Source organism: Astatotilapia calliptera, chromosome 4 (assembly GCF_900246225.1).
Source record: "Astatotilapia calliptera chromosome 4, fAstCal1.2, whole genome shotgun sequence".
In the NCBI taxonomy this organism is placed as follows: Eukaryota; Metazoa; Chordata; class Actinopteri; order Cichliformes; family Cichlidae; genus Astatotilapia; species Astatotilapia calliptera.
This window is the reverse complement of record NC_039305.1, coordinates 23,642,112-23,666,920: the sequence shown is the minus strand read 5'-3', so window position 1 is coordinate 23,666,920 and position 24,809 is coordinate 23,642,112. Positions and strand designations below refer to the sequence as shown.

The following is a 24,809-nucleotide window of genomic DNA, read 5'->3' as shown; positions in this document are numbered from 1 at the left end:
ACCAGTAAGTATTAAAACCAGAGAGCATAAAAACCTTTGCAGAAGCCTGGCTTTACTTGAACTTATCTCCTTTATTATTTTAAAGCAGCATAAGAGATTTCACAGCTCCAGAAAGTTTGATGGAGCTTTTGAAGGAACTGTCAGTGTTAACAGCGCAGTTAAAGGACTTGCACGTGACTTACAATAGCCAAAAAAAGAGAGGATCCTCCATCGCATTTGCTGTTCAGTTATCCTTAATTACCAGTACATGAGCTATTGATGTGGTCATTATCATCCAGCTAGGAAATGAAGTGAATCCATACCAAATCCAGGAAAGGAACAATTAAAATATCCCACTGTCCATACAAGTGTTCCAGTTGGTCATCCACCTATTTGTGTATTTCCTTGTTTGCTTAATTTCCATCATATCCATGAACAAAGTAGAAAAAAAACATATTTTTTTTGTTAAGCAAAGTATTTCTCCTCTTAGTATTTCGTTTTTTGGATCCATTTTCTTTTATGTGTAAGTGTCCAGTAGTTTCTCTGTCCGGTTTAAGGGCTGATTCAACTCGTCCTGACCCCTCTGGTGCTGCCTCTGGTGAGGAATGAGGGTGATGGGAGAATTAAAAGAGAGAAACATCTAATTATCACCCACCTTATATCTTCCACATACACATGCTCCTATACACTAACCAAGGACCTTTTGTATAATTGAATTCCTAATTACAAAGGTGCCTGAGTAACAGGAGAGGGGTGAGTCGTACCCACTCATTTCCTCTCACTGGAGGAATCATGTGTACACATTAGTGTCTTTGTGTGAGCGCACACGTGTGTGTGTGTGTGATAATTAAGTGTGTTTGGCAAGAGAGGGTCTCAAGTCTCAAAGCATTCTTTATCTGATCAGATCTCAAGTTTAAGACACCCGAATCAATGAATAAGAGAGTAGAAGAAAGGGAAGAAGGGAAGAGCTGAAAGGATGCAAAGGAGTGGATACAAATATAGGAAAAGAAGTTAAATAGGAAGCAGTTCAGTAAAAACAAAGGGTGAAAAGCCTAACTCTTCAGCCCAGAACTTATGGCGTCCTGTTAGGATTCTTCAATTGCAGAAGAAAAAGTTCTGCTTCTATAAAATATATATTACAGTGCAGGAAAAAAAAAAGGAAAAACAGACTGGAAGAAGCAGGAAGCAGGTGGAGGATAAGACCACCTGATCTGTCAGCCCAAGATGAGAGCCTCACCACAGTTACTGGTGCAATTCCATTTTTAATTTGAACTTAAAGCCTTTCAACTTCAAACCAAGATGAAAGGAGGCTTGAGACTCTATATTATCAGGTAGACGCCTGCGTAAAACGTGCTGACTTAATGTTTTTTCACAGGAAACAATGAGGGACAAGATCTACACCCCTCTGAGTGTAGAAAGTGCTATTGATGCCAGGTGAGAGACAGCTACACACAGAACATGCCGTGCATAAAAAATCATTACATTTATTACCGTTAATTTATTTAAATAACATGTTTGCATCTTTATCATTATGTATGCATGCACACTAATACATGTGCACTAAATTACTAACACATATGCAATCTTAAAATCCCTTTTGTCTTAAAGTCTTACCTAATAAAATTCTTGCTAATAACAATGCATATGTTTTCTTTCTCCTTTTTAATTTCTTATATCATTGTGTCACTCGCTGCCCACCACTCACACACATCCAGAGATGCTGTTGCCAAGATCCTATATTCGCTGCTCTTCCGCTGGTTAACAGAGAGGATCAATGGTCAGGTGTACCCTCACCAACACACCCTCTCCATCTCCATCCTGGACATTTACGGATTTGAGGTAACGGAGCCTTGTTGTATGTTTGACCTTAAATCCCTCAGAAAAAACTAGAATGCAATGAATCCTTAGTAGGTTCTAAAATTACTTTAAACTTAATCACAGATGAATAACAGCGCATGATATATTGCACCTTGTCATTATTTATTTAATAATTATTAAGCCAAAATGAAGAGGCAGCTTTACTTCTTCTATAGGAATTATAGGAATGCTACTTTCAGCTGCTCCTTTGCCACATGGGGTCGTCGCAGCCGGCAGCTCTACATCTTTGATTCATTAGAGTTTTGTACCAGATACCCTTCATGACACCACCCCAAAGGGGATTTGTGGCTTTGGCTGGAATTGAAGCAGCAACCTTTCACTCACACTACATCATGAGAATGATTAGTCACAAGTGGAAAGTATTAAAAACTGCTGCCAATCGACACAGGAGTGAACGACCCAGCAAATTCACCCTGAGGTCATACCGTGCAATATTCAGAAAAACTGCAAAAACCCAAGAGCTCCATCTCAACTCTACAGGCCTCAGTTAGGATGTTGAATGTTAATGTTCATGACAGTATAGTTATAAAAAAGACTGAACAAGTGTGGCCTGTTTGGAAAGGCTCACAGAAGGAAGCCTCTTCTCTTAGGACAGTTTAGGTGTGCAAATTTGCGGTGCACGAGCAGCTTATCAACACAAACACCTGATACCAGCTGTTAAACATGTGGTGCAGGGGTGATGATTCGGCTTGTTTTCCAGCCACGGGGCCTGGACGCCTTGCAGTTACTATGTTGACTATGAACTCCTCTGTATACCGAAGTACTCTAAAGTCAGATGTAAGACTGACAGCTAAAGCTAAAGCATTTGAAATAATCCGTCGCATTCCCAGTAATGCAGTCAAAGCTTTTATTGACATAACTTATAACTATAAGAGAAAAGATTCAGATTACTATCAGCAGGGAAGGAAGGAAGGAGGGCTTAACAATGTTGCACGTTAAAGATACTCAGAGGGACGTCCAGATAATCACTTTGTAGGCATGATGATGAGACAGAATTACCATATATATGTGTGTGTGTGTGTGTGTGTGTGTGTGTGTGTGTGTGTGTGTGTGTGTGTGTGTGTGTGTGTGTGTGTGTGTGTGTGTGTGTGTGGGACAACAGGATCTGGTCCTCAACAGCTTCGAGCAGCTTTGCATTAATTATGCAAACGAGTACCTGCAACTCTTCTTTAACAGGATCGTATTCAGAGAGGAACAGGTGAGTCCACGTCACACTTGCCGATGAAAAGCACACACTCACGCACTTGTCCTATAACAATTGAGGACAAAAAATGCACATATTTGAGGCATCATATGCACGCAAATGGATCTCATTAAGTGTAGATTAGTGGCATATAAACATGTGAATCCTTTGCTTATTTCAGGCGTTGGCAACGTTCAACATCAAAACAGCCATTTTACCTCCTCCTACCAAACAGCAGGAGTAAAAGAGCAGCACTTGGGGGATGAGGGATAGACGGGTGGATGACAGATGTAACTGGGGGAGGATAAATGAATGTATTGCATATAGTATATGTATTAATAGGTAACCCTAACCTGTACCTCGTGAGCTGCAGGTTGCCAACATCTGGCTTAGGTAATAATGCAACTAATATTTTATGATCTTTTATGTGATCCTGTTGAAGGAGGAGTACAGCAGGGAGCAGATCCCATGGCAGGACATCACATTCAACGACAACCAGCCCTGCATCGACCTCATTGCCACTAAGCCTCATGGGATACTGAGGATTCTGGATGACCAGAGCGGTTTCCCGCAGGTGAGGATGAGGAGAAAGTACTGACAGACTTTCAGATTCCTTATATGGATTATAAAACTGGGACTTTTGGTGTGGTAATTTGTTGACAGGCAACAGACAACACTTTTCTTCAAAAGTGTCACTATCACCATGGCAGTAATCCACTGTACATGAAGCCAAAGATGCCGGTCCCAGAGTTCACAATTAAGCATTTTGCCGGGCGGGTCACTTACCAGGTACTAAGCTCCTCACTGAGATTCTCTTGGCTAGTTTCATTGTATTATAATTCATTGAAGTATTGAAAATGTGGTGAACTGTAATGACAAACAGAGTGATCATCTGTCACTGATGCAGGTTTACAAATTCCTGGATAAGAACTACGATCAGGTGCGTCAGGATGTCCTGGACCTGTTCATTCAGAGCAAGAACAAGGTCGGCTTGGTCTTAAAACTTAATCTAATCGACACAATCGCTAAGCAATGTTTTTGTAAAGTCTGTATTAATCTGTGCATTTGTGTGTTTCCAGATGGTATCGAACCTCTTCCTGGTTCATGCAGAGGCCACGGGTCAGCAGAGAGGTCACATAAGGAAGAGCAGCACAGTCACCAGAAAATACCAAGCTCCCACCGTCAGCAGCAAGTTTCAACAGTCCCTGCTGGAGCTGGTGGAGAAGATGGAGAGGTGAAGTACACATGTTCTCTCTCAGATCATAATTGGTTTTTATTGTTTTCATTAAAAAAAAATTATCATGTTTTTGTTGTTCCATTTCAGGTGCAATCCTTATTTCGTTCGCTGCATTAAGCCAAATAACATGAAGGTAGATCTTGAAGCGTCATATATTTAAAGTTATTTACCTGCACATACATTAGTGTTTCTGAGCTTTTGGACACCTGTCTTTAGCAACCAGGTGTGTTTGAGGACGAGCTGGTGAACAGCCAGCTGCGGCACTCTGGTGTCATGGAGACCATTAGGATCCGCAAAGAGGGATATCCAATCAGAATGCCATTCTATGTCTTCCTGTTCAGGTAACATGAACTCTGATCCTCAGCGTATTTGTTGAGTTTGTGAAGCTATTCAGGACTTTGTGTTCCCAAAAAAAATGAAGATAATTGATCTCACAGCTGAGGCAGAGGAGAACCTTCTATAACAGAAAATCCCAGCAATAACTGAGCAGACCGCGAAGTGGCAACTCATAGCTGATGCTCTTCTGATTTGCAAATATCATATGTCATGCCTTATTTAAGCTACTTCAACTGGTCCACAGTTGCACGTGTCTCTGCAAGTCACTTTGCAACCCAACTTTAACTAATTTTCTTCTTCTCATGCTTTGTCTGACTTAATCAGTGTCATAGCTGCTGTCATTGCGCTGCTCTTTGGTGGGGTCTTGCTGCTGCCCTCCCAGTACAAAGCCATGCCACCAAAGTTTAAAATTTTAATTCATGTGTAACTTTGTTTATGGTGTTGTCTTATTTGGCAAAAAAAAATGAACTATGGAAGATTCTGTAACCACAACCACAACCATAAAAGCACACAAAAAGAATAATTACACATTTCACACAATATACACTACATTGACTATGAGGACACGTACACATTATACCTACAGGAGCCTTTATTACATCCCATTATAAATCCACAGCCATTCATAATGTGTCTGTTAATGCGTCCATAATGCGTTTTCCTTCCTCCACCAAATTTTACAGTTGGCACAGTGCAGTTTGGTGTTCAAACCCAGACTCATCCATCAGACTGCCTGATAGAGGAATGTGATTTGTTATGCCACAGAACTATTTTCCACTGCTTCAGAGTTCAGTGGTGGCATGATTTACTCCGCCTAGCACTTGGCATTGTGTCTGGTGATCTAATGCTTAAAGCATGGCCTTCAGCTATGGAGAGCCATGAAGTGAAGCTGCCAGTACTCCAAGAGCTTTGGTGTAAGTTGGCGACCCTGCTCTGTAACTTTGCATGGTCTGAGCTACTTTGGCTCTTAAACAATGCAACTGTTAAACAACAGTTTAACAGCTGATCGTGACCCAATACCTCTGTCCATATTACGTGTCTGAATTGCGACACAGTCAGTATCAATTTATATCAGGACTTCTTTTTTAAAAATCACTATTATCGACTGAGCACCCCTAATTTGAATGTGTGTCTCTGTCAGGTACAAGTCCCTGGCGGGGATACAGACACTTCCTGTGGCAAATGGAGAGAACTGTGTGTTGTTGCTCGGTAAACTGTGTCCTCTCCGACCAGGAGCCTACCATGTTGGAGTCACAAAGGTGAGCTTGTTCACATTAAGCCTCACAGTTAAAGACAGACCCAGCACCAACTGCTGGTCTAATGGCTGAGTAGAGATTGTTTTCCTGCTTTGTAGCTTGAAATTTGAGATACTATGGTTTGTTGGATCAATGTTATATCTTTTTTTTTTTGCATGAACTCACACATGTATTTGAATAATTGCACTTATATGTGTGTGTGTATGAATGGCAGTTGTTCCTAAAGGAGGACATCTACCAGCTGCTGGAGTGTAAGCGAGAGCGCTCTCGTCATCTTGCCGCCCTCACCCTGCAGCGTTACACTCGCATGTTCTTCGTCAGGAAACGCTACGTTGAATTCCGCAACAAAATCAGCAGGTTTCAGGCACACTGCCTAGGCTTCCTCGTTAGGTGAGGTGTCCCACAGAGATCTTACATTTTCAGTAGATTTTATTACAAAACAAAACGCAAATTCAGATTCTGATTGGAGTCCTGCATTCTTTCAATGTAATGATTCTGAATTCCAGTATGTGCTCAACCACATAGTTTAGGTTAAAAGGGCAGTGAGGTAAAGAAAATGTAAATTGTGTCTTTACATTAAAATCACTATAATTAAGAAATAAAGCTTTCAGTGAACTGTTGTGCTTGAGCTTGTAGCATGCTTGTGAAGTTTACCTCTGTGAATGTGGCAAATGTTAGGAAACAAGATCAACAATCAGTGCATTAGGATTCATTGTACTGAGATTCTCTTCATCTTCTAGGAAACGCTATGTGAAAATGAGGGAGAGTCTGGTCCGTTTCCGCTCTCTGGTCCACATGTATGTCAACCGGAAGCAGTACATTAAGGTACACTGAGATACTGTGGTTTGTTGGACTGATGTTTATACCTTCTGCCTGTGATTTTTTTTAAGTAACACATGTATTTGATGCAGTGTCCTTTCAAACATCTTCATGTTTTCTTCATTTCTAAGAAAATAATTTCAAATATGACCCACCCTTAAGCCTGCTTTGTGCTTTTGAGTCTTTCTGCTCTGGATTTACATTAAAACACTGACCGTGTGTTTTTGGGATCTCATTGAAGATGAAGTTTGAAGCCAGGAGGAAAGCAGAAGAGGAGAGGAGGAGGAGAGAGATGGTAAGATGAAGGACTAGCTAAGACAAGACTTCAATGAGAAAAGCATCCGTGTTTTTGTTTTTGCACACTGGCATGAGTTCAAACCAGCAGCCTATGTTAGAGCTCTTCTAACCTCATTGTTAGTTTGCAGATAGATTAAAAGTGGTGTTTCTTTCAGGAGCTGACCAAAAGGGAGGTGGTTAATGTGACCCACTTGGTGATCCCTGCAGAGCTGGGCGCTTTGCTGCAGACAGCAGGAGGTGTGTAGACGTCTGTCCGTCTTTCCCGTCAGTGTGCATCACATGCACATAGATTATTCATGTGTGTGTGAGTGCTCCAGCCAGCTGTTTGAATGTGTCTTATCTCATCAGCACTGACAGTATCAAATTAAGAAATGATACGAACAGTTCTGACAGGGTGGAGCAGGAGGCCCATCATCTAATAAATAAACCAGACACTGAAAAATTGTCAAGGAATGTAAAAAAGTTTTAGGATTTTGTACATGTAAGTTTTTGGTGCTCTTGCATTACTCCTGGCTGACTCCTCGTTTAACCTTGTCTGTTACTCCCTTCAGTCCGGAGGGAGTTGCACTCAGACTGCTTGGCTCTGCTTCAGGCTCCTCATATCCAGGATGATGCTGAACTCACGTTGCCTCTGGACATCAACAACTACCCTTTCTTCCGCTATGTTCAGATTTACTTCAGGGTGAGATGCACGTGCATCAGCATGTCGTCATATGCTGTGTAACATACTGTGTATGTGCGTGGTTACTCAGATTTGAGGACAGCTGTTGAAGTTTGTGTTTAGATTTATCGGTTATAACATAATTTTGAAAGGTTTTAGGTAGATTTGTTTGAAAAGCTGTTTATTAAACACAGCAAATCTTTTGTTGCTGTAGGAGCCAAAGTTTGGGATGTTGATGGCTCCTCTGGAGTCATCTCTGACCCGTGTGGAGGACGACCTGAGAGGGGAGGCTCTGGAGCTTTTCAACATGGTAGGGTGATCTTTGTTCTCCCCTTAAAAGGCAGAGACTATGTAAACTGTTCTTTTTGGTTGTTTGTCTGTCCGTCGTGCACAGTTTTGAAACATCGAAGAGCTCGAGCTGATTTCAGTTGGGTGGAAATCGCCCCAAGGTCAAGGTCAAATGTGAAAATCAGTAAAAACCTTCCTATTACCCAGTTTTTATGAATCGTCTTCAAACCTCTCAACAGTATAGCAGGTCTTGGGGAAATGAGTACGTAAGTTAGCTAAGCATTTGACCTTAATCTTCATTGTTAGTGCCGAAGGTCAAATTTAACCTTGAACACAAACTTCAAGAAATCATATCAAGTGTCATACACTTTTTTAATGCAACGCCCTACGACGTCACAACTATGCCATAACAGGTTGTAATGAAAGCATCATAAAACATCAGTTTAAGTTTCCCATTTACCCTGAATATTCTTGAGCACTGCAGTAATTTAAAATGATAACAGTTTCACAGAGACACACTTGCATCATGTCATTATGTTACTCTCGTTACACAGAAGCAAACCATCCTCTAATTATGAGGTTCTGCTACTAACTGGGAAGCAAATAAGAAATTTGGAACATGCTTTTTACATTGTAAAAGATTTAACAGCAGAATAAAAAAGTCTCTTCTATTTTCTCGTGTTTGTAGGACAAACCTACAAAAACACACACAAATACGTCACCAGACTGCCATAAAGCTGTAAAACCGACAGAGTTAGTTGTTACAGCTTTCACCTGGATTCTGTTTTCTTCAGGTATTACGGTTTATGGGGGACCCTCATCTGAATGGGGCGCAGGAAAACATGTTTGGGAATTACATCGTCCAGAGAGGCTTGTCGTCGCCAGGGTTACGAGATGAGATCCTGGCTCAGGTTGTCAACCAGGTGTGGAGGAACATAAACTCTGAGAATGCAGAGAGAGGCTGGCTGCTGCTGCTGGCATGTGTCTGCTGCTTCGCCCCATCGGCCAAGATGGACAAATATCTGCTCAAGTGAGAAATCATAAAATGACCTCGCAACTAATTATTTAGCAAATAGTTTGAGAGGTTAAAAAAAACACATGTTAAGAAGCTATATGCTGTAAGTAAGAGACTTCTACTCCACTGTTGAACCTCATTTCACCTCTGCTCCAGGTTCGTGTCGGACCACGCTCCTGCTGGCTGGCAGGTGCTGCTGCAGCACAGACTCATCCAAGCGAATCAGAAGATGCAGCTGGGATCAGGCTCCGCCCCCGAGACTGCGCGGACGTATCCGCTGTCGCTGCTTGAGTGGACCGCCAATAGGAAGAAGGCTAACATGGTGTTGCACGTGCACTGTCTTGATGGTAATATCTCACCTGCTTAATGTTGCAATGTTCAACTTTTCATCGGTCTGCTTCTTTGCTCTTTTCCAAGAACTCCAAATGATTCAAGCAAAGTAAATAAAAAATTCACAACATTTTCCTTTACAATCAGTATCTAGTTTTGAGGTGCACAGAAAAAAACCAGGAGCTGTTCAAATATTTAGGAAGTCTTTCACACCTGGGGTCTAAACTGGCACACACCTCAGAGAAAAGAAAGAGGGACGACCTGGCATTGCTTTTATTGTGTAGGATCAATTACATCCCCAGATCATTGATTATTCATTGTCATTCAGGATCAGGTGATGTGACTGTGGGGCTCATGTGCTTTGTATTGCGCAATTAACACAGTTTGTTAGTTAATGAGTGTAATTTAAAGCAGCAAAGGAACTATTTGTTGCATTTTTATTAATTTATCTCTCCCTGCAGGAGGGTCCTTCCTGTGTCCTGTCCATTCCTGGACCAATGGAGAGGATTTAGCAGGAAACATTCTGCGTCACAGGTTTGGTTTTGTATTTTTAGCTCCATAACATTTAATGTAAACATCTGAACATGCCATGATAATGTTTAGAGAGTAGTTTTAACACGTGTGTATAGATATTGTGAACATCTGAATCATGCATCTTGCAGGGGAGTGTCTGACTGGTGGAGGGGGAGTTCAATTCTGATGAAGGAGCAGGGTCAGTGGGTGGAGTTAGCTGGTCATGACTATGTCATGGACCTGATTGCAGATATGGAGCTTCCTATGGACTTCCCAAAGCAGAAGAGTTACTTCATCATCAGCACTGACAACCCAGCTAAAGTCAGAGCTAATGCCAGCCTGTTAGTATGCAAGATGCACACATGCAGTTCATTACTCACGTGACTAAAGCTACACCACGTGGCACATTACTCCTCTCTCCTCTCATCTCTCAGTGCTTTGTTTGGCAGTGGCTTTGACTCAGATGAGGAGCTTCCTTCCTCCCTTCCTCTCAGCAGCAGCAGACCAGCCTACAGCCTGCCTGATTCAGATGGTTACTACAGCCACGGTACACACACACAGTTAACTCTTAACTGCATAACTGAATTTTTAAGCACTTACAAATTAAAGATTTTCAAATGATCTGATCAAATGTACAAACTAATCTTTCTGTGAATTGAAGCCCCCATCGGCTGTTGTTTTTAACTACTTACTAGCGTGTATCACTCCCAAACTGCTGAACCCAAAACTTTTATGCTCTTTGTGTTTAACAAATGCTTCAGCTGTGTTATAGATGAATCCCACCTGTCCAGATGTTTAAAGCTGAGTACCAAGGATGGCACTCAGAAAATAGCTTTTTTGAGTCGTGAAATCAGAGGTTTCAGGTTTCCAACTCACTCTGGGTTCCAAGAGATACAGTTAGCAGGATTATATGCAAATTTAAAACTTGTGCTAGTTTGAGTACACAGTCTATAAGAGGAACACTAATGAAGCAAGCTTGATCCTTGCATATTTGCCACTGCATTTTTGATATGCAAGAAAACACATGGATAGGCCTGCAGGGTGCTGTGAGTCTGTTTATGGACTGATGAGACTAAAGTGGACCTGTATTGACCTCTGGATGGGCTACGTGTGTGGTGTAGGAAGAGTAGGCACTATTTTACCATCATGACAGCCAATCCCTCTGATGTTCTTTGATGGGACTTAAAGAAAGCAGTGGATTCATAACTGAGCTGGATGCTTTTGGCTTCTTATTAGGAAATTACCGGAATGTCTTATTGTAGATTTTAACAGTTAAAAGGTGCCCAACAAAGTAATGTATTTGTTGATGATAACCTTTTTTGGAGAAGTTCATTAAAGCTTTAATTAAAGCTTTAATTTGAATAATTTTAATCACATGACCGGAATGTCTCTTACATTAATGCAGTTGAATAATTGTTTGTACAAGTTTCTGTATTTAAGTAGTTTTGTTTATTAGAGTTTTGGTTATGATGTATGCTCACCTAGTCCTCACCACTGTGTTGTATGTTTCTAACTCTAATTAGTTACTTCCTGGTTCATTTTGCAAGCACTTGTTTTTCTGTGTCTTGTGTTTGTGTTTTCATTAGGTTATTGTCTTCGTTTCCCACATTATCTGGTGTGTTTGTATTGTGTGAGTCTCCATCTGTTCCTTGTCGCATCATCCAGGTTGTGTGTTTCCTTTGTTCAGTGTTTCCCCTACGTTTCCTAGTTTTGGGCCCTTTGCTTCAGCTGTGCTCTTGTTTTGTATCTTTGTATCATTTGAAAGCATTCAGCACTACAGCTGCTGTTTGAGTTTACACGCTGTTTCATGAGCCCTGGATGTGGGTCCATGTCCTGCTTGTCACAGAGCTGCACTTTGGCAACAAAAATGGAAGAGTTGGGAAAGTTTGAAAGTCTTGTGATCTTGAAACAGTTTCCTGTGTGTTGTCCGAAGAGAGAGAGAGACGTAGATAAAAAGCTGGATCAATTAATCAAGGTTTCTGCAACAAATGTGACAATCAAAACCGTGAAAAAACAATGAACTGACTTAGGTTGCATTTTTGAGAATAAGACATTTTGATCAGTGACTAACAACCTTTTCTCTACAGTTAAAGTAAACCTGATCACCTGATAAAACATGCTTGATTAAAAGAAAGAAAATGTCAAACATGACAGTTTCTGTGCACTAAAAACACTGAAAATACAATGTTTAAAGCATTATTGCTGTTTGTCTGTGTTCAGAGTCAGAAACATTGAGCGAGGGTCAGCCTCAGAGAGGGATGGACCGCTACCTGGACAGCCTGTTTGACCCTGTGCTGTCGGACAGCAGCACGGTGAGTCCTCGTCCTGATTTCTCATAAACTACACATGTCAACCAACTATTTCCTCTTTGTTTTTAAAATTGCTGTAGTGCTATGAAACTAACACGCAAAATAGTAATAAATGATTGCTTGGTATAATCTTTTAAGTCATCTACCAGGTGAAATACTCGACAGATGACCATATTACTGCATTGCCACTGCTTTCATTTTGACAAAGACTTTTCACTATAAATGTGTCTATGTAGAGCTGCAAGTGCTTTCCTGCCACTGCAACTCAAAGCTTATTACTTCTTTGTTCAGTTATATTAATTATATTATAAGACCAATCAGTTAATTGCCGACCTAAAAGAAAAGTAATAATACAGGTGGATAGTTGTAGCTCTGTGTCATTGATCTGTCCTCTGAGTGTGAACAGAAGAGTGCTGATGGAGGAATTGAGCATGTGATCCTCGGCTTGTGTTTGGGTATGAATGGAGCACACGGGACGGCTGATTAGGTTACCGAGTGACCTACCGTATATGACCGCAGCAGCAGTCAGCATAAACGAGTCACCGTGTGGGGAAAAGATTCCGCTCATAGCTTCATCTTTTGTTTATTAGTGGAAACAAAACGAGTTCAGCGTCCTCATCACTCGGGTTGCACAGGAAAGGTTGCATCAGGAATGTTTTAGGGCTTTGAGTAGTATATATCAATGGCAATAGTTAAAATAAAAACATAATATCTGTGTTTGGCAGAAGTCTTGATAGACCTGTTTAGATTTTCTTGAGCAGTTTTGGCTTTAAAATCATCTGACACTGGAAACAAAGTAGCTGAGAATTTCAGTCAGCTCAGGAGAATGAGGTCTGTCATGTAGTGGTGAATTTTGTTGTAGTCCATTTAGTGTCTTTATGCTGGAGCCTCTCCTCCTGCGTGTACGGTACTTCCTGGAGAGTATACTGTTCCTGCAGCTCTGGCTCAGAGAGGGTCTAAATCAACCAATCCAGTTCACTCCCTCTTGCTTGTTGTCTTAGTCCCTCTCCTTCCCTCCCTGCTTCTGACACCTTTTCTTTTTCCACTTCATGCCCCTTAAACTCCAGTTTCTCAACTATAAGCATCCCTTTCCTTCTGCTGAGTCTCCTGCTGCTCTTTGCTCACCAGGACATGGAGAAGAGTGGAAGTTTGTCAGAAAGGATGAAGGGAGGAGGAGGTATAGGCATCACAGGAGAAGGAAGGGAAGAGGGAGAGAGTCGTCCAGCTTCCAGCCGGCCTTATCCACCAGGAATACATCCTGGAGGTAAACACTGAGTGCTGTGTGTATTTGTTGTTATGTGTGTCAGTGCTGATTGGCCATATGTTTGTCTCTGGACTTCTATTTTTTTTGCTGCCTATATTTTGTGTCTAAGCGGATATTGCTGTTTCCAGAATTAGTGGCACCTTTCTCCCTTTTTGTCTGTGAATATTTTGCTGGACTTTTCATTTTCAGACATTTCTTTTGTCCTCACAGCTCACTCTCTCTGCACTGACATTAATAATTCAGCTTAACCTAAGCGCTCCTAAATCATTGGCTTTTGTCTCAGGCTAATAGAGTTTCCCTTTGTTTCTTCTTTGTAAGCTCCTCCTCAATAAATTAATAATAACGCATTTAAAATGTTTTGGTGATGCTTTATTATCAACCTACTTTCATTCCCATAGTAACAGGCAGACAGAGTATTTCTTTATTGGTATCTTAAAGGCAATGAACAGACCTGAACTTTAAAAGTTTAACTTTGAGCTGTTGGCTGTATTGACTGTCCTCATAGATAATACATTAAAAGCCATTCACTATAACAGGTGACTGTTATTTCTCTTAAACACCAGTCATTACAAATTGATCACTTTCCACACATCTAGTAATGTTAAGTACCTGGTACTATTTTTACTGGCTCTTGTGTGCTCGACTGTAAAATTCCAGAATTTTTATTTATTATTTTACCTTCACAGTTTCCTCTTTTTTCCCCTCTAATGTACTGATGCCAGGCTTACGGCACTGAGCAAAACTCACATAGTGACAGTGCCAACATGCTGATGTTACACTGGTTTGATGTTTATCATCAGCAAGCATGTTTGCTTTACTTCTAAAGCAGGGTATTGGACAAATTGAGATTTTGACCTGACATGTGTTCAAAACGCAAATCTAAAAAGAGGAAACCATACAGTATCAAACAGCACATACTGTAGAGAAATATTGGACTTTTAAGACCAACACTGATAACAATAGTTGGTGATTTAAAAATCTGATATCCTGATATATCACCAATGCTTTTTTTCCCCCTTTCAGACACATGAACAAACAGATTTCCCTAGCGCTTGCTTATTTACTTGCTTGCATATTTCCTGAGTCTGATTGGATAAACTGGTTGTTATGCTTATGGTGTTTCAAACATGTGTGTTGCCCTCTGCTGGACGACCTAAACAACGTCAACTCCCAGGACACGATTGAAGCATGTTTCACCTGTCTTTACTTTTTTGTTACATTCTCATTTGTCAGCCGTTATGTTATAAGTGTGACAAATAGCTGATATTGGCCAGTAATATCATTCCACTGATGTGCTCTAACAGTTACTACTACTTTACTCAATAGTAAAAATGTTAATTTTACAATGGCTCCAGCGTAAAGCTGAAAAATAAACCGAACATTGGCATGAAACTAATTTCTGAGATTTGTAGAAAGACCCTTTGCAACAGTGTTAATTTTGACAGCAAATTTTGATTTAGTTGTAGTCACAGACTTGACTATGATGTCATTTAGTTTTAGTCGACTAAATAGCTCATGATGAAGTCAAAAGCTGCCCAGCAAATTGGGGAAGTTGGTTGTGTTTTCACTGATTAGATTTGCTCAACACGATTTACAAAGTGTCTTATTTTCCTTGCCATCAAATGTAAAATGTGTACATGTGTCTACTCTTCTCTTCCTCCCAAGCGTTGACATTTTGTCATGTTTTCATGAGAATCGGGGAGCATGGGAGCTGGTTGTAGTTTCCCTGGGGCGGCTCAGACGTGCGTGTCCAACCTCACAGCACAAGATTAGTTCTGCTTGGATCACTTCCAAACTCGCTTTTCTGTACAACTTAATTAGTTCTGATTGGATCTCGTCTCTCCAGAATGTTTTCATCTTGTTTTTTATTTGTTGAATGCATCAATACATTTTATCATAGCTTTTGTCGTCCTGCATAAGTTTTTATTAAGTTATTGTTCTCATTCGAAAAAACAAGGTTGTTGATGAAAACTATAATTAAAATTATTTTTCAACATAATTAACACGGTTTTTCAAAGCGATAAATACAGCACAAACATCTTCACACCAGCACTGATACAGAGCAGAAAAACATAACAGCTTCTTCATACAAATTGTATGAATACAGAAGTTGTTTGCTCAGCTTTAAGGACTTTTCTTGTCGTAGTCATGTCAGCACCTGCCTGATAACAAAGACACGGAAAGTGCCTCATGGCCTTGAACAGAGTTTACAGTTAGATTTGAACCTGTTGCTTCCCATCTTCACACACGCACACACTTTGTACTCTTTGTACAAGATGTTACAGTCACATACCAGCAGAACACAGAGATTAGAAAAGCTGAAACAGGTTTTCCATTACACACTCAGCAGGATTTGTCTGGGTCAAAGTTGGGGAGTAATAAACACATTAATATTGATGTTCTATGAACCACAGCATCAGTGTGGCTAATAACGACCACTCTGACATATTTTATTTCTGAATCTGAACTTGATCATACCTTGTTTGTCGTAAAATGTGAAATATTTCCCAGTCACTAACAATGTGTGGACTAACTGCCACTTAAGACCTGTCTATCTTCCTTTTCCCTGCCTGCTACTCCTCAAGCTGTGCCAGTGCTTCCAGTAGCAGGAGGAATGATGCCCCCAATCCCTGCTATGCCAATCCCCTCCCACCACCATCATCACGAGCAACATCAACAACAGCAGCAACAACAACAATACCACCAATACAACCGACCCCAACACCCCTACCACCGTCAGCAATCGTTTTCTGCCACCACTCCTTCTAGTCGTGTAGCACCCACGCAGTCACCCACTCGCACCCCCGCTGCTGCCCCCGCAGCTGCCCCTGCTGTTGATACCAATGTCGCTTCCAACGTGTCTGTTGTCCCGGGTCTGCCTGCAGCGCCCTCACTCCCAGCCACGCCTGTGGTTCCAGGCTTGCCTGTGATGACAGGTGTGCCAGGTAGAATAAAAGGATGTGTGTTAGGTTTTCCAGCATGTTTGGCCTGAAGTGTTTGGGCATGATGGACTCCTTTATTTCTTTTTTCTTTAATTAAAGCCAGTTTCAAGTTTTTTTGTGTTTGTTTTTTATGTGGGGTTGCAAAGTTCATTCGTGTGGTTTGTTTTAAACAGATAATTCTGTTTCTTGTGCTCTTAGTGCAGCAACAACATAACAGTTATATGTTTGTGCTTCTCCAGGATCGGAGCAAGTGGTACTGACTCAGCAGCAACAAGCCATCATCAACCAACAAGCCATCATTCTGGTCTGACATCATTTCTCTGAACAACTCTGATATTAAAACCACTGTTCGTACTGGGCGATACAGTTCTGTGTAAAAGAGAGACTGTGCAACACTTACACCTAATGATTCAGTAGTTTGTAGGAACACATCTAGCAGCAATAACTTGAAGTAATCATTTTCTGTGTGACCGGTTTGTCACATAGTTGTGGAGGAATTTTGGCCCGCTCTTCTTTACAGCGTTGTTTCAGTTCACTGGGGTTTGTTTATGCTTTCTCTTAAGGTCACATCACAGCTTTTCAGTCAGGTTTCACTGGACCATTGCAACACATTGATTCTTTTCTTTTTCAGCCATTCTGTTGTAGATGTGCTGCTATGCTGGGGATCAATGTCCTGTTGAATGACCCGGTTTAGGCCAAGTTTTAGCTGCCTCATGTAGACAGACATCACATTGTATTTTCTTTCTGCACCAAAAATATGACACAACAATCTAGTTTTTTGTTTGTTGGTTTTTTAGACTTGTTCAGTATATTTCCAACTTTCCAACTTACCTAATATTCATATTTAACATGCTAACTGATGGCTGCAGAGGCTTACATGTAGCTAATGGGTGTTTTGCAGTTCTTCTGAGTATTGCACTGTCTGACCTTAACTCGTGAATGCACCAGAGCAGCAAAGCGCCAAAACATCTGATTTTATAGATGTGCTCACACTTGCTGATGATCAGCTAATCCATTACATTTGATTTGCTGCTACTTACCCTCTCAATTTCAATGGAAACATTAATGGTGAACTTTTTTTACAGGACTGCACAGAGTCTTTTTCACATGGCTGTACGAGCAAATGAAGTATGATAAAACTGTCTTTATGCAGTCAAATGCTAAAAAGATAATGCTGCACTCTGAGCCCTTAAACTAATGTTTAAGTGAAAGATACCATAATCAGTACCACTTTCACATTTGTATGTCACAGTACACATGACGCTAAAGGCTGTACTACCAAAATACTTGGATAATCTAAGCAGTTAATTCATTTATTGAGTGAAAATTGACAACTTTACAAATGTACCACATTACTTTACTGACTCCTGACATCAAATGTCTTGCCTAAACAAATGATATCAAGTTACAAATTGACACAGTTAACCTAAACATTAAGTTAAACCATAAAAGATGAATATGTTTTAAACATAGGTATAAACTGTTGTTTACTAAATATTGAATATATGTTGGATTGTTTGTGTTGCAGGCCCAGCAGATGACGATGCAGGCCATAGCAATCCAGCAGCAAATGTTGTCTTCTTTCCCCCCAGCTGCTCCAGCCCCACAGTCACCACCCTCATACTATCACGCGCACTCACAACAGCGCTCACGCACAGCCAGTCCTGTGAGTAAACACACACGCTGCTGTGTTGATGTAACGTTCAATACACTTTATGCATGCAAATCTGAAATATAATCTTGAAGCCGTATCACTTATTGTTGTTTTTCCTGCAGACCAAAGAGAGTGAGGCGTCTCTGCACAAGCCAAGCGCTGCCGCTGTTCAACGGAAAACGAGTATGTGGTACACTTGCTGTGCGGTTTCTGAATCAAAAAAGAGTGGAAATAAAAATATTGGTGCATTGCAGCATAGTGATTTGTGGTTGGAAAGCCCACTGCAATAATTGAAAATGCAGAATTGAGTAACTGCCCTTAAATAAGTATATGATTATCACTTTAAGGATTTCTCCCTGTGTGTCATGAGTCGCTGTGTGGCAGGCAGGAGTTGGACCCAAAATGCAGGCACTCAGGCATGAGGTTTAAACACAAAAAAACTGAGCTTTATTTGCTGGCAGGGGAAAGTCATAAAAAAGCAACCTAAACTAAACTGGAAACTCATAAACAAACCTCACAGTGAGCCACAGGGAGATCCACACAGCATGAGGGACAACGCAACACTGACTCAGAGAAACACAGGGTTTAAATACACTGGGAAGTAACGAGGGGAATGAGACACAGAAGGAGAGCACAGCTGGGGGAAATCAGAACTGACGAGACAAGGAAGCGTAAACTGAACACACTGAGATAAGACAGAGACTTTCAAAGTAAAACAGGAAACACATTACACAGACTGAACAAAAGACACAGACTCACATGCAGGCACTACAACAGAGGGAACAGAGACGTGGGACCAGGGCAGACACAGACACTGACTGGACACGGGGATATAGCGGACAGGGGAGACAGCAACTAAGGATTACACAGAGACAAACCATAAGACATGACTCTAACAAAGAAACCAAAGACTAGAAATGATAAATAATATATAAACTCAAAACCCTGGTTCAACGACCCAGGCATCCTAACACTGTGGCTACAGGGGTTAGGGATGAACCCTGAACAAACCGGGTTGGTGTGTAATCAAACTTTTTATTCCAGGTCCATTACGTGGCCCCCCTCCTGAGGATGTGGTCCGCTCCACTGTGAGTAACACTGAGCACTTGGACCCCAGCCATGATATTAAAGACATTATCAAACAGCACCAGCCTGAAGGCACAACATCTTCCTCTGGATCTCCCACACAAAGGTTAACACACACACACACACGATGATGTGAGATATTGACGACTGTCATACTCTGTGGTATTTAATCTGTTCTGACTACTGTGGTGTGTGTAGGAGAAGTGATGGAAAGTTGTTTGGAAAGAAGCCAGACCCTCATGATGAAGCGATGGAGATCCTTAAAGATCAAATGGCAAACCCACCACAACCGGTATCCTAACTCCACACCTACCACACACACACACACACACACACACACACACACACACACACACACGGCAAAACAATATCTAACCATTTTCCAATTTTCCATATCTCAGACTCACAGAAAGACTTCGTCCGCCCAATCTAAAGAAGACAGGGGACACAAGACTAGCCAGAAAGCCAAGCCTCGCCCCCAAGGGCCATCTAGCTCCAACATAAGCCCCGCCCCTCCTCCGGGTAAATTTACACTGTAGAAATACCTGTGAATAAGCTCCAGATTAGACTGATACAGGTGTGTATTGTTCATGATATAAATAAATAAATGAATGTTCTTGCTTCCAGTCTCCAGAGAGTTGCCAGTTGAGGAGGAGATCATTCAGACTCAGCTCCACAGCAGAACCAGTGATGAATATTACACTTATTCCAACGTCCCGTGGAAACTCTACATGAGGAAAGAGGTTTGTTTTTACCTCAGTTTTTTTTTAGCTAAGTACAAAAAATGGAGCTGTAAACCCCAACGTCAATATAATCATTTACATAAAAATACAGTTTATTTATGTCTGTCCTCCATTTACAGGTTTTTTATCCTAAAGAGAACTTGAACAATCCACTGATCCTGGATCTGATCTTCAGACAGGTTGGTTTATAAATCCAATAACTGTCAATATTCATCATCTTTATTTATTTTGCTTTTATGCAATTCTTTGTGTAAACTTGTGTAAATTATCATAGAGACCTCAGGGTGTCTTCCAGCTGGTCTAGTTAACAGTAATTATGGCAGTAGTTCAGATGGTCATGATTCATTAATATTAAAATGCTAAAATAGTGTCTGTGATGTAGTTATTTTTCACTCCAAGTGTTTCCCATTAGCACATTCCTATTCCTGGCTGTGTCTTCCCAGATTGTACATGACACCTTTTCTGAGGCTTGCATACGCATCACGCAGGAGGAGAGACAGAAGATGAAAGACCTGTTGGGTATGAAACTAGCATGCATGCTTTAAGGTTTATGACTTACTTGCATCTATGTGACGCTCTCTGTTGGTTCTCAGGAGTTCAAACCTTTACTGATCCTCTGTTTCTGTGACAGCGGAGAACAAGGTGGATCAGGTTTCAGGAACATACAATGAGAACGTGAAGAAGAAGGTGGTCACCGTGGCTAGAGACGAATGGGAGATCTACTTCTCTCGCCTCTTTCCAGCCTCTGTGAGCTGTTGTTTTGCTTGGCATAGATAAACTGAATTAATAAATAGTTTCATGTGTTTATATTGTGGTGTGTGTATATGGTTGTGTGTGTTTTCCAGGGCAGTGTCGGGACAGGTGTGCAGGTGTTGTCCGTGTCTCATAAAGGTATCAAGCTGCTGAAGATGGTGAAGAGCAGCTCTTCTGCTTCAGACTACTTCAGAGTGCTGAGGCCTTACAGGTGAGTCTCATACAACATATTCCTGTTAAAAAACCCTGTAAGTTAGATTGTTTTAAATGCATTTTCTTGTTTTAAAAACACAAATCAGATGCTAAAAAGAAGATCTGGTCATAGATCTTATTTAACTTTCTGTGTATACATGTCAAATGCCTGATTGCTTTGAACTATGACTTTAAGTTGACTTCCTGGTTTGGCGTATCACTTCCTTTGCAGCTATTCAGACATCCTGTTTGTGTCTATTCCATCTAAGAACATGCTTGAGTTCAACCTGACTAATGAGAAGCTGATCTTGTTCTCCGCCAAAGCCCCGCACGTCAAGCATATGACCGACTACTTCCTCACAGAGCTTAAGAAGGTCAGAGGAATGTTGTCAGTGTCTGCGTGTGACGAAGTGTGAATTATGAATGGATGAGTTTTTGTAATGCACACTGATTGGCACAATTAAATTAGATAACATTACTGTGTAAAAAAACTCATATAATTTTTTTTTAATATATGTATGCATGGGCTTTACTCCATGTCCTCTTTGATTTGAGTGTTTTTTTATTAACTTTCTATTTATTTATTTTTTTACTTTAAAAAGATGAAATTTCAGGTGTAATCCAAATTTATACTGATGCCATAACATTGACATCTAAGCGCGTTCACAGGGTGTGTAGTGCTCTTTATCCACGTGTGAAACTGGCTCAGTTTTCAGTGTCTTAAAATTATGTGCAAAAATAATTTTTTTTAATATTTTGCTTCCAAGAAGCCAGACTTTCTTGTATTTTTTTTAAAGTGGTTTTGAGCAATACTTTTAGAGTTTTTCTTTGGACATTTTCTTCTTTTTCCCTCATTTTCACTCCTTGTACCTGACCATTTTCAGAGGAATTTTTTGTTTTGTTTGTTAAGCCACTTAACACTGACCTCTGAATCATTCAAGCACCAAAAAAGGCGCTTGAGTCAAAGGATAAGTCTGTATTTTGTCTACATGTGACACACAACTTAGCAAAAAAAAAAAAAAACAACAACAAAAAAACCAAACAGGCACTTTGTTTCTAGCAGCCTGTAAAAAAAAAAAAAAAAAGAAAGAAAATCCCCATTTCTGGAGCTGGATCTTCAAAAAATTCCAAAAACAACAGACATGAAATAGCAATTAGCAATTTTACACCAAACAGGTCCTTCCCAAAGAGCTGCTAGCTGAAACCTGGGTGTATACCGGCATGGTGTGCAGTGTGTCCTGACACGTGACCTCATCAGAAATGGTTTGAGTGGAAGCCATTCTTAAGGAACGGAAACGGGGAGAAAAGACTGAAGTGTGCCAAATAACCCAAGAAGTGGACTAAAAGTCAGTGACAACAGGTGTTATGCACTGATGAATCCACATTTCAAATGATCGGTTCAAATCATCATCAGTATGTACGGAGGAGGAGGTCGGGAGAGATGTACAACACTGAGCGTCTCCAGCCATCTAAAGCATGGTGGAGGCTCCGTCATGGTTTGGAGCTGCAGACTACTTAAACAAAGCTTGCCTGATGATTTCAGGCTGTGCTGAAGAACAAAAATGGTCACACAAATCCTGTATTTCTTGTATGCTTGCACATGTTTCAATAAATCAATGCACATATTTCCCATTTTCTTTGTAAAATACAAAACCATGAAGTGTGGCTTAAGACTTTTATACAGTACTGTATTATATGGCACTTTAACTATAAAATATCACTACCTTTATTTCTTTATTTTTTACTTATGGAGATGTGATCAGTACGCAGGAATAACTATTTAAGTTTATAAACTTTAAAACAAACCTACAGTGAGTAGCGCTGACAAACCCATGAATTCAAAGTGGACATTAAGCAGTGAGTGAGGAAAGGGATTTTCTTGGCACAAATGTTCTTTGGCTCTCTGCTGGATGTCAGCGTGCCCTGTCTTTGTCAGGACTCGGAGTATGTGGTGGCAGTGAGGAACTACATCACTGAGGACAGGACTCAGCTCAACTTCCACAAAGGCGACATCATCAGACTCCAGCACATGGACGGACTGGAGGCTGGTGAGATACAGGAACAATCCAACACTGAAAATTGTCACAGTGATAGATCTGCGTTCTGCCTCTGAATTATTTCACAGTGCCCATTTCATTGTGTGGTTGTATCTCAGGTAAACGTTATGGCTGCATTGTGAGGAAGAAGGTGATGCTTCTGGAGGAGCTAAAGAGAAACACCGCTGAGTTTGGTGCGTGTGGCGTGACCTTTCTTATTCTAGCTTTCTTCTAACATTTTGGAGTTTATTTATGTTGGTTGTGTGACGCAAAATATTTACGACATTGAAGAGTCTCTATTTTGTGTGCAACCTTTTACTTATTTTGTGTGTGTGCATGTGTGTAGGCTGGCGGTTCGGCGCCGTGTATGGAAAGTCTGGAGTGTTCCCCAGCGAGTTCATCCGTCCTGTGGCTGCTCCGGACTTCTTGGTCCTGCCTCCTGAACGCGTGGAGCCCCGAGACCGGCAGGGACGAGTCGCTGCCTCTGCTGCTGTTGCCGTTGCGATGGGCTCAGCTGTAGCTGCTCATGAGCTCGACCTCTCTACCGAGGTGCTAACTGCATTTTTTTTACTCTTTTTTTCTGCTTTTTCAAGCTTCCCACTGTCAGAATAATAGATTAAAGGCTAGTGTAACCTACAGAGCTCAACATGAAAAGTACCCTTACATTATGGTATTAGCCAGTGTTTATACAGCATACATTGGAATGCTTTGGTTAGCAGAAATGGAAATATTTTTTAGATAATTACACTGTTGGTGCTCCCAGTAAGTGGCACTCTTGCTTTTGCTCCTCATGCTGTGGATTTGTGTGTGTCTCAGGTAGTGAATGAGATCTATGGAGACAGCCTGGGTGTCGAACTGGACGACCTGCCTCTGCACAGCAGCCAGTACCACATGGTTGAGTTTGCCAAGAAGTACTTCCGAGAAGCGCAGAGGAACAGGAGGTCAGACACACATGTGCAGTGTCAAAAACAAAAAAGAGTTAGAAGGGTTCAATGTAAAGCTAAAATTTGCACTTACGGTGATAAATAAATAACCAAGAGTTGATTGTCTGCTTTTCCCCACAGTGATCAGAAAGCGAAAAAGGGGAAGGAGCTCAGGGACCCTGCTGACATGGTCAAATTCTCCAAGGTAATTCAAATCACAATCATGTCTCTGTGTTCAAATATATAGGATATGTTTCTCTGTGCCTGTGCACAGACATCTAAAATGTTTTTCTTGCCATCGTGTTCTGGTTTAACATCTTGTTTCTCTTTCTAGTCTCCAATCCAGGAGTCACTGATCGACTTCTCAGACAGTGGGATGAACCGAGTGGCTGCTGACATCTTCTTAGGTGAGAGCAGAGTGTGGAAACGAAAAGAAACATAGGAGGTTGAAGCAGAAGATAGCAGCATAAAATACGCATATATTTCGTGTTTCTTTGTGTTTATTTTTAGTTTATTTTTAGTGTAAAAGCATTAATGTGCTTTAAACGAAATACATCTGAAAAGATGTGGTCCAGCTCCTTCTGTTTCTTTTGCCCAGCTATAATGAAGTTTATGGGAGACTTCCCAATGAAAGGCCAGACCGAGCAGGACCTGGTCACCACTATATTAAAGGTATGCTTACATCAGCAAATTGTCTATCCATTGTAATACTAAGACGAGGTCTGTGTGTGTGATTTTATGTTTTTCTTCATGCATGTGCTTAAACAAATCTAGTTAAGTGGTGACCATGGCCTGATGAAGGATGAAGCCTACTGCCAAGTGATGAAACAAGTTACTGTCAACACCAGCTCCAAACCGTAAGGCTTCCAGCGCTCGCTTGTTCTTAAAGAGCGGTGACATGATCGTGGAGAGGCTTTAATCTGTGGCTGTGTGCGCGCTTCTCTGTGTGCAGGGACAGCTGTCAGAGAGGATGGCGGCTGATGTATATTCTCACATCTTTCCATCGGTGCTCTGATGTTATGAAGCCGTTTCTGTTGACGTTTCTCCAGGATGCATGTGCCAGCCCTGGTTTGCAATACCAAGGTGGGCATCGTGTTCATCAGTCCATCTCTTTT

At 41.1% G+C, this 24,809-nt stretch overlaps 1 protein-coding gene across 1 annotated transcript in view; it reads left to right on the top strand.

The window, feature by feature from the left end:
• The window catches only part of myo15aa (myosin XVAa), a 59,296-nt gene that overhangs the window by 29,333 nt on the left and 5,154 nt on the right, over positions 1 to 24,809 (top strand). The window contains exons 12-55 of the mRNA XM_026165587.1: positions 1,355 to 1,413; positions 1,695 to 1,818; positions 2,960 to 3,055; positions 3,483 to 3,614; positions 3,704 to 3,829; positions 3,948 to 4,025; positions 4,120 to 4,274; positions 4,365 to 4,410; positions 4,494 to 4,618; positions 5,755 to 5,872; positions 6,084 to 6,259; positions 6,610 to 6,694; positions 6,930 to 6,983; positions 7,141 to 7,222; positions 7,537 to 7,667; positions 7,861 to 7,956; positions 8,729 to 8,964; positions 9,106 to 9,296; positions 9,741 to 9,813; positions 9,942 to 10,133; positions 10,227 to 10,339; positions 12,013 to 12,104; positions 13,230 to 13,365; positions 16,547 to 16,611; positions 17,836 to 17,973; positions 18,084 to 18,144; positions 19,006 to 19,153; positions 19,246 to 19,339; positions 19,449 to 19,569; positions 19,675 to 19,790; positions 19,910 to 19,969; positions 20,234 to 20,309; positions 20,422 to 20,537; positions 20,636 to 20,754; positions 20,968 to 21,109; positions 22,672 to 22,783; positions 22,891 to 22,965; positions 23,118 to 23,320; positions 23,588 to 23,712; positions 23,836 to 23,899; positions 24,029 to 24,101; positions 24,293 to 24,366; positions 24,469 to 24,551; positions 24,647 to 24,777. Of these exons, the coding sequence (XP_026021372.1) occupies positions 1,355 to 1,413; positions 1,695 to 1,818; positions 2,960 to 3,055; positions 3,483 to 3,614; positions 3,704 to 3,829; positions 3,948 to 4,025; positions 4,120 to 4,274; positions 4,365 to 4,410; positions 4,494 to 4,618; positions 5,755 to 5,872; positions 6,084 to 6,259; positions 6,610 to 6,694; positions 6,930 to 6,983; positions 7,141 to 7,222; positions 7,537 to 7,667; positions 7,861 to 7,956; positions 8,729 to 8,964; positions 9,106 to 9,296; positions 9,741 to 9,813; positions 9,942 to 10,133; positions 10,227 to 10,339; positions 12,013 to 12,104; positions 13,230 to 13,365; positions 16,547 to 16,611; positions 17,836 to 17,973; positions 18,084 to 18,144; positions 19,006 to 19,153; positions 19,246 to 19,339; positions 19,449 to 19,569; positions 19,675 to 19,790; positions 19,910 to 19,969; positions 20,234 to 20,309; positions 20,422 to 20,537; positions 20,636 to 20,754; positions 20,968 to 21,109; positions 22,672 to 22,783; positions 22,891 to 22,965; positions 23,118 to 23,320; positions 23,588 to 23,712; positions 23,836 to 23,899; positions 24,029 to 24,101; positions 24,293 to 24,366; positions 24,469 to 24,551; positions 24,647 to 24,777 (4,912 nt within the window). The remainder of the gene's footprint in view (positions 1 to 1,354; positions 1,414 to 1,694; positions 1,819 to 2,959; positions 3,056 to 3,482; positions 3,615 to 3,703; positions 3,830 to 3,947; positions 4,026 to 4,119; positions 4,275 to 4,364; positions 4,411 to 4,493; positions 4,619 to 5,754; positions 5,873 to 6,083; positions 6,260 to 6,609; positions 6,695 to 6,929; positions 6,984 to 7,140; positions 7,223 to 7,536; positions 7,668 to 7,860; positions 7,957 to 8,728; positions 8,965 to 9,105; positions 9,297 to 9,740; positions 9,814 to 9,941; positions 10,134 to 10,226; positions 10,340 to 12,012; positions 12,105 to 13,229; positions 13,366 to 16,546; positions 16,612 to 17,835; positions 17,974 to 18,083; positions 18,145 to 19,005; positions 19,154 to 19,245; positions 19,340 to 19,448; positions 19,570 to 19,674; positions 19,791 to 19,909; positions 19,970 to 20,233; positions 20,310 to 20,421; positions 20,538 to 20,635; positions 20,755 to 20,967; positions 21,110 to 22,671; positions 22,784 to 22,890; positions 22,966 to 23,117; positions 23,321 to 23,587; positions 23,713 to 23,835; positions 23,900 to 24,028; positions 24,102 to 24,292; positions 24,367 to 24,468; positions 24,552 to 24,646; positions 24,778 to 24,809) is intronic.